This window comes from Mandrillus leucophaeus, unplaced genomic scaffold, assembly GCF_000951045.1.
Source record: "Mandrillus leucophaeus isolate KB7577 unplaced genomic scaffold, Mleu.le_1.0 Scaffold433, whole genome shotgun sequence".
Lineage (NCBI taxonomy): Eukaryota > Metazoa > Chordata > Mammalia > Primates > Cercopithecidae > Mandrillus > Mandrillus leucophaeus.
The window spans coordinates 1,393,201-1,405,155 of record NW_012104621.1 but is presented as its reverse complement, the minus strand read 5'-3'; the positions used below and the strand labels follow the sequence as shown (position 1 = coordinate 1,405,155).

The 11,955-nt window shown below is 40.0% G+C and overlaps 1 protein-coding gene across 1 annotated transcript in view; it reads left to right on the top strand.

Annotated features, from left to right (window-relative positions):
* The first annotated feature begins 1,483 nt into the window (after positions 1-1,483).
* The window catches only part of HEMGN (hemogen), an 18,317-nt gene continuing 7,845 nt past the window's right edge, over positions 1,484-11,955 (top strand). Inside the window, exons 1-3 of the mRNA XM_011993750.1 lie at positions 1,484-1,630; positions 8,197-8,330; positions 10,131-10,224. Coding sequence (XP_011849140.1) covers positions 8,252-8,330; positions 10,131-10,224 — 173 coding nt within the window. The 5' untranslated portion in view covers positions 1,484-1,630; positions 8,197-8,251. The remainder of the gene's footprint in view (positions 1,631-8,196; positions 8,331-10,130; positions 10,225-11,955) is intronic.

Genomic DNA, 11,955 nt, shown 5'->3' with positions numbered 1-11,955 from the left:
TTAAAGACTTAAATGTTAGACCTGAAACCATAAAAACCCTAGAAGAAAACCTAGGCAATACCATTCAGGACATAGGCATGGGCAAGGACTTCATGACTAAAATACCAAAAGCAATGGCAACAAAAGCCAAAATAGACAAATGCGCTCTAATCAAACTAAAAAGCTTCTGCACAGCAAAAGGAACTACCATCAGAGTGAACAGGCAACCTACAGAATGGGAGAAAATTTTCGCAATCTACCCATCTGACAGAGGGCTAATATCCAGAATCTACAAATAATTTAAACAAATTTTCAAGAAAAAAACAACCATCCCATCAAAAAGTGGGCAAAGGATATTAACAGACACTTCTCAAAAGAAGATATTTATGACACATGAAAAACTGCTCATCATTACTGGTCATCAGAGAAATGCAAATCAAAACCACAATGAGATACCATCTCATACCAGTTAGAATGGCGTTCATTAAAAAGTCGGGAAACAACAGATGCTAGAGAGGATGTGGAGAAATAGGAATGCTTTTACACTGTTGGTGGGAGTGTAAATTAGTTCAACCATTGTGAAAGACAGTGTGGCAATTCCTCAAGGATCTAGAACTAGAAACACCATTTGACCCAGCGATCCCATTACTGGGTATATACCCAAAGGATTATAAATCATGCAACTATAAAGAAACATGCACACATGTTTATTGCGGCACTATTCACAATAGCAAAAACTCGGAACCAACTGAAATGTCCATCAATGATAGACTGGATTAAGAAAATGTGGCACATATACACCATGGAATACTATGCAGTCATAAAAAATGATGAGTTCACGTCCTTTGCAGGGATATGGATGAAGCTGGAAACCATCATTCTGTGCAAACTATCACAAGGACAGAAAACCAAACACTGCATGTTCTCACTCATAGGTGGGAATTGAACAATGAGAACACTTGGACACAGGGAGGGGAACATCACACACTGGTGCCTGTAGGGGTATGGGGGGCTGGGGGAGGGATAGCATTAGGAGAAATACCCAATGTAAATGACGAGTTAATGGGTGCAGCAAACCAACATGGCACATATTTACCTATGTAACAAACCTATACGTTGTGCACATGTACCCTAGAACTTAGTATTTTTTATATATATTGTAAAAATGTGCAAAAAATTGATGTAATATTCACCACAAAATGGCTAAAATCAAGCACAGTTATAGCTCAGAAAGGAGAGACCACATCTAGGCAGTTAAAGGCAATAGAACAGAATAGTTAAATCCCTAAACTTTGCAGTTGGACAGCCTTAGTTTTGAGCCCTAATTCTGCCACTCATGAGCTTATGTGATCTCGGGATATAACCTCTTTAAACCATGGTTTTGTTATCAGTGAAATGGGGATAATATTAGTTGGAAAAATGAAATGAGATATTGCATATAAAGTGTCAGCTACCCATTATGAGTTTGTAGAGTGACTAAAGTCTCATCATATCATTGTCATTGTCGTCATCATCATCATCATCATCAAAGGCTTTGTGATGAAGGCACTCACTATCTGGATGCGCAGACATACGAAAGAAGACTGAACAACCGGAAGTTATGAAGATAGGTACTGCGGGTGTTAGAAAGAGTCATGGCAAAACAGGGAAGGCAAGTGGCACTAGTTAATGGAAACATTGGGTAGTTCCAGGAAAGTAATGGGAAAAAACATCGGGAAATTAGACTTAAATGCCAGACTCGGAAATTTAGTCTTTATTCTGCAGGCAATACTCAGGCTTTACAGGATTCTAAACATGGAAGTGACTGGTTCACAGCCAGCTGTAGCAGGAATATTCTGGATGTTTGTGCAGGATGGACTCGGGAGGGTGAGCGCAAATGAAAGCAGATAGCCACTTACGGAGCTTTTCCAATGCTTCCAGTGAGAAGTTGAGGCCCCTCTCTGGGATGGTGGTATAGGACAGGAAAAGAGGGAATGAGCAAGTGGGACACTGGGAAGAAAGAACTGGCAGAACTGTATCTAGCTGAATGTGAGAGACAAAGTGAAGAGGCAGAGTCAAAGAGAGTTTTGAAGGCTTAGAACTAGATGGCCAGGCATGGTACTACTATTCTAACAGAAATAAAGCACAGGGAGCCTAGTTTTAATGGGGAAGATAAATTTGCTTTTAGTTATGCTAAGCTTGAGGTGCAGTGAGACATCCAGGTAACAAGTGATAACCAAGAAACACTAGGAAATGTGATCTTAGAACTCAGACATACTTAGAAGACATCTGCAAAGAGGTAGTAGCTAAAAGTATACAGTTGGATCAACTGTCTTTGGGTAAGAGTATTAACTCAAAAGGATCAGGGACTCCTAGAAAACACCTCCCACACCTAGGGGAGTGGAAGAGAAGCCTGTGAGCAAGGAGGAGGAGAAGGGAGAGAGAGTAGAGGACACCACACCATCAGAGAGGCCAAAAGTGGAGCAAGTTTTATGGAGGATAGGAGTACTCAGAGGAATTATGAGCTGCAGAGAGGTCAAAAAGAAAGAACCGAGAATGGACCACTGGATTTGGCCATTAGGAAATCATTGATGATTTATGAGAGAATGTGTGAAAGAAAAAGCTAGATTCCAGATGTAAAGCAATGAAATGGTGTAGGGGGAAAAGGAGGCACTGAGAATACATTATTAGTTCCAGAAATTCAGAAATGAAAGGACAGAGATAAGGGGGAGGCTCAAGGTGAGACCAGAATTGCTCTTACCCAGATAAATGACCACTCACCAGTGTTTATTCAGAGATATTTATTTGTCTATACTCTAATAGAAGGCAGTATTTGTGGGAGGATTCCAGAGGAGGGACTTTGGGACAAACTAGACTGAAAGGCAGGCTACAGCCATTCTAGGTTATAGAACATGTTATCTGTATGTGTACAGCAGCATCTGTTTTAGCAGACAGAAGTCATTTATCATGCATCAACAGACTGAGAGAGAGGGGAATAAGAAACTCTCCTCCTCCACTTAGGAAAACAAAGCTTGATCCAGTCTTTGAAAAGTATTTAAAAGCTTTGAAAAAGTATGTCAGCAAGGAAGGAATGCTAAGAAAAACAAATGTCCATTGTCTTCCCTTCCACGATTTTTCCACCTAAATGTATTTTAGAAAATTGCCCAGGTGCATGATTAGAACACTCTAATATCACTATTAACACCGTCCAGGTTAATGGGACTTATACCTGCAGTGTTTTTCATTTCATAAAAAGCTCTCATGATCTCTTTTATCCTCACAGAATCCCCATGAGGTATTACCTTTCTCTATTTTACAAGGGAAGAAACTGAGGATCAGAAAGAATTAAGTGATTTTCCCCAAATTACCCAGCCAGGAAAATGATAGAGCCCCGTACCCCTCGTTCTTTTCAGTGTATGCTTTCAAGTAATATGGTCTTCACAGTATGGCTCTCTGGCTATGGCATGACAAACCAAGGTGTACCAGGACTCTCATCTCTCTGGTTTTGGAGGCTCTATAATTTTTATCAATATAGCCTAAAATGGCGTTAACTTTGGGGCACTTTTACCCAGTCTTGTTTTTGACTAAACAGCATCCAGTACATGGCCTGAGCTAGTTTTTCCTGTGCTCCCTTTTCACGCCCATCTTAAAGGGCCCTAGGGCAGAAGTTTCAGCAATCTGTTTCCTTCCCCCCTACATTTGCCCAGTTCAGTCAGGCCTCTGAAATGCATGACCAAGTTCTTGATACTTACAGCTGCTCCAGACGATCAGGAGGCAGGAAAGCAACTCTCTCCCTCAATACCTAGTTTGTTCTAGTAGGAAGAGGGCCAGGCCGGGCTTGGTAGCTTCACACCTGTAATCCTAGCACTTTGGCAGGCAAAGGCAGGGGTATTGCTTGAGCCCAGGAGTTCGAGACCAGCCTGGGCAATGTGTCAAAACCCTATCTCTACAAAAAAATACAAAAAATTAGCCAGGCATGGTGGTGCATGCCTGTAGTCCCAGCTACTCGGGAGACTGAGGTGGGAGGATCACCTGAGCCCAGGGAGGTAGAACCTGCAGTGAACTGTGATTGTGCCACTGCACTCCAGCCTGGGCAACACAGTGAGACCCCATTTCCAAAAAAAGAAAAAGAAAAAAGAAGGAATTAGGGGGAATTGGAGGCTGCAGGCCCAGCTTCTGGTGCAAACTACCAGTCTCCCTCTGTGATCTTAGTTATGTCACTCAATGCACTGAGCATCACTTTCTTGATCAGAAAAAATGAGGACAATAATAGCTATGTTATAAGTCTGCTTCAAGGATCCAGTGAAACACTTGCTGGGTTTAATTTTCTGCTACAGCCATCTTGAAATTCTTAACAATTTTTGAAGGAGAAGCCCTGTGTTTTCATTTTGCACTGGGCGCCCCCAAAATTATATGGCTGGTTTTACCTGCATGCCCTTGGCCAAGTTACTTCACCTCCATAATCTATAATTAATTGAAACGAATTGAATTGTTAGGAAATCAATTGTTAGGACAATTCTCAATCCTTCCTCTACTTTAGCAAAGTTTGACACAGTGGATTAGTCCCTCCTCTTTGAAACAGCCTTTCCTCTTGGCTTCCAAGACACTATATTTTTCCAGTTTTCCTCTGTCTCACTGGCTGCTCCTTTGCTGTTTTCTCCCTAACCTGTTAGCACATCCAAAATGAAACTCTTGATCATCTCCTCCAAGCCTGCTTCTCCCAATCTTCCTCACCTGTGAACGCTAACTCCATCCTTCCGTTGTTCACAACAAATCTTTATCTTGATTCTTTATGTCTCACCCCATATACAAGTTATAAGTTAATCCGGAATCTGACCATGGCTTCACCACTGCCATCATCCAAACCTTAATCATCTCGCATCTGGATCATTGCAATACCATTCTGATTGTTCTTGCTTCCTCTGCCCCTGTCCCACACAGTAGCCAGAATAATTCTTTAAACATATAAGTCAGATCGTATCACTCCTCTGTCCAAAACCATGCCATGACTATCCATCTCACTCAGAGTAGAAATCCTACAAGGGGGAATAATAGGCTTTCTCTCTGATCCCACCTCCTTAACACTCCCCTCCTTGGGCCATTTGCTGGTGCCCCTATACCTGGAATGCCCGCACAGATATCAGCATGCCATGTCTGGCCCCTCACCTCCTTCAGTTGTGTTCACCTGTCACCCTATCAGTCGAGCCTTCTCTGACTACACTATTTAAAATAGCAGCCACCATCAACCTCCTTTTCCTTATCCTATTATGCCCAGCTCAGTTTTCTCCAAAGCAATCATCACCATCTGATACGTTATATATTTTATTTATTTCCTTATTGTTTATCTCTCCCCATTAAAATGTAGACTTCATAAAGGCAGGGACTTTGTTGTTCAATTATTCTATCTCTAGCCCATAAGACAGTGCTGGGCACACAATGAATGACAGGAGAAAGAGCTCTGGCACAGATGATGATACTGCTATTATTAAGTCACAGCAGCCTCAAGCCCTGAGTGTATAAAGTACTGTCCCAGGCTGCATGTTCATGAAGCAGGGAGTGAGGGCGATTATGGGGACTACAGTGAGCCAAGCCTCCCACCAGCTCATACTGTGGAGACAGAAAAGTGAATCAGAAGCTGTATCTGCTCTCTAAGGGTTTGTGGCCTAGAGAGAGGTTTATGTATACATGCAAATAACTCTAGAACAAGTCAGCATTTGTCAAAAAAACATGTGGACTTTAATGCCTAACACACATTCTGGAAATTCTAGTTAGAGAATTCTAACTAAATTTCTAATTAGAATTTTCTACAGAGAGAAGGGTCCATGAACTATGGTTTGTAAACTTACTGTAGGCTATTTCTGTCTCAAATTCCCACTCTGGCCTGTTTATCATGCCAGAGACACCTTGCCTGACTTCCAATCTAGTTTGCTCCAAAGTATCTCTCCACTGGCCTCCTCCACCCAATATTACCTTCAATTTACTGTTAACTTGAAACCCCACCCTCTTACAGACCCTCCACACTCTGCTTCTAGATACAGGGAACATGGTGCAGGGGTAGAATTGACTTAGGTAGGTTGTAACAGGACATAAAGAGTATTATTTCCTTGCAATACAGATGTACACACTTTCTCCTCTATGAGCCTACAGGGCACAGGGCTCAGGCACTGCACCATCCATCTCTATAGCCTCACAGCCTTACTCAGTATGTAGCACAAGAGGGGGCATTAAGTAAAATTTGCTGAATTGTTGAACTGGGTGTTACAAGCTCTTAGTAAGGATAATTTTATTCAAGAAGTACCTCTGCATCCACTGGAGGTGTCCCAGAGGGATTCTATAATGTTATTTTATTAAACTAACCTAATGTAAGAAACAACCTAACTAATAAGAATTAAAACATGTCAAATAAAGGAATCAATATTTTAAAAAACACTATTTTGTAATTTTTAAAATTAGTTTGAGTTCTTTAAACCCCATATCTGAAAATCCAAATTTTCAAGAGATAAATTACAAAGAATGTCTGCTGTTCCGTGCAGGATTACTTTGAGTAGGGGCTCCCTGAAGTTACCTGAATTTTTAGGTACACAGATTTACTTAAGAGAAAGACTGGGGAACTGAGAGAGGTAAAGCTAAATATTAGGATTTAGTAATTAAAAACCAAGTTAAGTTTTAGTGGCAGATACTTGGGTGTTTGTTACGTCGTTCTTGATACCCTTTAGTGTGTTTGACAGCTTGTTTCTCTAATATGTTTACATGACACACACATTTTTATACCAAGGAAAGATCAAGCACACAAAATGATGACCCATCTCCTAACCTGTAAGAGATGCTGCTGGCAATAAGTAATAAAATACTGAGTATAGGCAACTCTCCTCCTTGGTTCTCAGTTTCTTTGTATATAAAATAGGCAGGGACTAGATGATTTTGGGCTCTTCCAGTTCTAATGCCTTAAGACTCCATGGAAGTAGTGGGCATCTATTCACTTTACAAAGGTCTTTCTTTATAAAGAATCCTCTTCAGACTTTCTCTTTCTTTAGTGCATTTAAACTATGACTTGCTTTACCAAAATCTGGTTATTGTATTTTTATTGGTAGCTAACATTTATTGACCAAGTTCGATATGTTAGGCACACATAAAATGCCTCATATGGATTACTGGTCTTAATCATCCTAGTAACTTTATGAGGTAGATACCAATATTGTCCCCATGTTATGGATAGATAAATTGACTCCAAGGCTATCTAACTTGCCTCAGGTCACTGAATTAGGGAATGCCAATACTGGAATTCAAACTCACTTCAATTCAATCTGAATCCAGAACACATATATTAACCCTGCATCTCCCAGACTGGCTTCCTTTATCAGGAGGTGCTCAGGGTTTCTTCCTTAGTTGGACCATAGTAGTCTGTGGCTCCTTTTCTTCACAAATGGGGTGACTGCTTGGAGGCAGGATGGTTCCTTTGATGATTTCAACTTAATTTCTGGGATATAATGTGGTGATATTTTCATTAAGAAATAATCTTTCACCTTCCCCTACATGAGTAACAATGGATTTCACTAGTTATCTTGAGTCACTTGTGAATGGTTCGGTGAGCAAAAAGGCATACAAAATTGCTGTGAATTTCTACTTTGGTTATTTATGTCTATTTCTTGTCTAACAGCATACACAGCAAAACTGTACATTATTTTGCAACAGATTAAGGTGAAAAAAGCCACATACAGAAAACCATGTAAGATTAATATATATCACACTTTCTAAAAATTTTCACATCCATTATTTTCACTTTAACAAGAACCATATGAAGCAGGCAAGATTTACCCATTTTGCAAATGCAGAAAGAGAGCCATAGAAAAGGGAGGTGACTTGCCCTGGGCCACTGAGCTGGTTGGAGCCTAGACTGTGTTCTTTCTACACCAGGCCACTTCCATCTGTAAAAAGGAACATCGGATCCAGACACTTCCTGGCAGATAGAACCGAAAGAGTGCTGACTGGAGGTTGTGCCATGCCAGGCTGTGGCCAGAGAGTTTCCCTGTATAAATAGCAAGCTATGCTAGAGGTTGCTAGCACCAGCCATTTCCCCTACTCACACCTGTGCAGTGTGATAAAGAAAGTAGAATTAGCCTGCAGTTGTGGTCCAACCAGATAAAACTTTTAGGCGGGAAGTCAAGTGACAGGCAAACTTGTGTGTGTGGTTTTTTTTTTTTTTTTTAAGTGTTAGTTGTTTTTGATATTTTTAAAAAGGATCTAGGCTGCTTGTGGAAGTCAGACCAAAATAGCAGGAAGGTATTGCAGCAAGATGGATTTGGGAAAGGACCAATCTCATTTGAAGCACCATCAGACACTTGATCCTCACCAAGAAGAGAACCATTCTCCAGGTAATGAAAAATACCTTAAGAGCTGGTGGCTGTTGAAAAGAATTCAGGGTATGATAGTTTTCTCTTTTCAATGGATCTGGCCACAAAAAAAAAAAAAAAAGGAAATATACTTAAATGAAAGCTAATGAAACTACCCAATAGTTTCATCGGGTAGTTCATCCAATAATTTCATTAGATGGTTGTGGTAAAACTATGGTAGCACAAATTTCGTCTAACTTTTGGAAAGAGATCTGGCAATAAGTGGTGAGAGCTATAATACTGCTTATTCTTTTGACTCACTAATCTCAGTCCTTGGATCAATCCTAAAGCAGCATTTCTCAAAATGTTTTGTGGAACCTTAGTCCTTGAGATACCCTAAGACATTGTTTAAAATTTTTTTTTTGCTACATGGATCTCTTTGGCATTCTGATGAACCCAGAGACTCCTTCTTTGAAGAAAAGTTTTAAAGGCATAAAATTAAATATATAAGATTACAAAGGAAATAATTATATTAAGATACAAATATCAAAATAAAAAATTGTGATATAGCAATATATATGATTATTTATAGATTACAATATCCAGTGGTGGGTCTAATAATAGTATCAAGTCAAATCATAGCCTGTAGGTAATATTTTAAGGTATCTGCAACAAGTATAATGTGATATAAAAATGTGTGATTTCTTTACAGGGACAAAGTCATATGCTGAGGGGGAGGGAGAGCATCAGGAAGAATAGATAATGGATGCTGGGCTTAATACCTAGGTGATGGGATGATCTGTGCAGCAAACCACCATGGCACGTGTATACTTATGTAGCAAACCTGCATATCCTGCACATATACCCCTAAACTTAAAATAAAAGTTGAAAAAAAGTCATATACTGCCAAAACTACTGTGGTTTGTTACCTACATTCATAATTGAAGGAACTGTCAATTTTAATTAGAGGTTAGTAAAAATAAAGGTAGAATTTTTCACTATAAATAACCCTTATCCCAAGAACAAGAGGAACCATTGTTCAAGGGGCATGCTCTATTCTTTAGAGGTCCCAGTGTGGATTCGTATCACTTCACAGGCTCTAGGAAGCTCTACATCAAAGACTCATTAGTTTTTCTCAACCTTAGATGGCAGCAAAAACTTTTTTGATCAAACTCTTAATTTTCCAAAGAACTTGAAGAAACACCATTCTAAGGAAGAAATCCAAAAGAAAACCTATATGCAATGAATATGCTTATTATAATTTGATATACAAGGCAAAGATAACTAGCAACAACCTAAATGCTCAATCCAAGAGGAATGATTGGGTAAATGAGAGTACATTAACCAGACTATGTATCATATTGTCATTAAAATTATCATTATGAAGACTACATCATGGAAAATAGTTCTAATATAATGCTAGGTTAATAAAAGGATAAAATTGTGCTATGCCATTCTTACAACTTTGTGTAATATAAGCATTGGATAGAAGTGAGGAATAAAAGGAAAACACATTATCATGTTAAAGACAGCAAAATATGGCTGCTTTTTTCATTATTTGTACAATATATAAAATTATTTTGAAGAAATTAATAGGTTGGTAGCACACTTACGTACAAATACTATGTATGAGTAGGTCTCTGACCTTTTCATTCAAAAACATTTGCTGAATGTCTGCTTTCAGGCTTTTTCTGGAGATACAAAGACAAATGAGATGCAGTCCTTGTCCTCAAAAAGCTAGGAGAAAAACCTAGCATAGAGATTCTGCCACTTGGCTACAGGACTTTTGCTGATAAACACCATGGTTCATCACTTTCTCTAATAACTTTCATTTTATTACAGAAGTCATTGGAACCTGGAGTTTGAGAAACAGAGAACGACTTAGAAAAAGAAAAGCTGAAGTGCAAGAAAAGGAAACGTCACAATGGCTATTTGGGTATGGTAGCACCACAAGAGAAAGGGAACTGATATATTTATTGAGGATGTTATGTATCAAGTAGTGCTGTGCACTTTACACACTGTATTTTATCTTTCCAACAATCCTGTAAATCACGCATGGTTGTCCCTATTTTACAGAAAAACAGAGACTAAGCCTCCAGTGAGTTAAATCTCTTGCCGAAAGTCACACACACAGCTGGTAACATGGTGGGAACATAATTTTTTCCCTGGTCTCTTTTAATTAAAGCACTGAGCAACCAAATTATATTGTAGAGAAGCTTGGCGTTTAGCTCCTATGGTAATATAAACATAGAAGCACCCTGTTGGGAGTGGGAAGCATCATTGAAGAAGCCTCCAAGATTTTTCTCCAAGCTTTCTGTTAGCTAAATATTTACCGAATGAGTGTGATTAACTCTCCATGGACTGAACCAAAACATTCCCTGTAAATGAGTGACAAAGAGTTTAGATAACCTGTATGTTCACCTGTATGTAAATGCAGGAAAGGGGTACAAGAACATGATTATAAATTAGGCGGCATCTAATTGCATCCATTTCAAATATGATTGTGACAACTGGGGACTTGCTTGCTTGGAAGGGGAGCCCAAAGAGCCAAAAGTGCAGCATCCATCTAAGCCAAAGTGTCTCCACCTTGGCATTGCTGACACTGGGGGCAGGAGAACTTCTTGTTGTGTCGGGGGCTGTCTTGTGCACTGCAGATGTTTTGTAGCATTTTCTGGCCTCTAGATGCCAATAGCACCTTCCACCCCAGCTGTGACAACAAAATGTCTCCAAACATTGTCAAATGTCTTCTGGGGTGGGGTTGGGGGGAGACAGGCAAAATCACCCTCAGTTGAGAACCACTAATTTAAGCAAAGCACTTTTCCTAATGAAGGGCATTTTCTAAACCCCCAAACCCCACTATGGAGCACTGTCTGTTCTGCTACAACAGATGTTTCTATAACACCAAGTTCACATATGATTGATAAATAGGAGAACGATGTCAGTATAATGTGGGAGCTGTGTCGGTTCATGATTTTTTCCTAGTCAAAAGAAGCCAGAATAGTGGGAAGAGAATTAAAGCCTTCAGTTGGAAAGAAAAAGCCTTCAGCCTGGCTGTTGTATAGGCAGGATTCTTTTCAGCCGGCATGCAGGGTTCCTTCCCCAGATAGGCACAACACCAGCCTTGCGCAGCTCTCCACCAAGTGGCAGCTTGCACTTCTCTCCTGTGCCCAACTTAATGGCAACCCCGCTGGCTCAGAGCTCAGGTCTCAGCAGCTTTAAGCCTGCAATTACACTATATTTGTATTTACTATCCCCTGAGGCAGCCTCCAGCCACAGTAAACTACTTGTCTGGACCAAGCAAGTTCTCTCTCCTGGTACCAATTATTGTTTTAGTTAGTGTTAAAATGTTGCAAAAGCTTTGAATCATTTGTCCCAAGCCTATTTGCCCCACCTCCATAACCACTGTAACTTTATAGAGGATGATTTTGCAGAAAGTGAGGATTTTTAGGAACAGGTGTATTATTTTACAGTAGAAATATTTGTACTAGGGTCCTGTGGCAGGTCTATTGAAGATTATCCAATTAGCTCCCAAATTCCATACCCACTAAGCAATCTTCCAATCATTATCTGGCTTCCCAAGTACTTACCTACAGAGACAGTGCATTTGTTTGCGAGCCCAGAGCCCAGGTACTCTCCTCTCCTCCCCTCCCTTCCTCTCTCCTCCCCT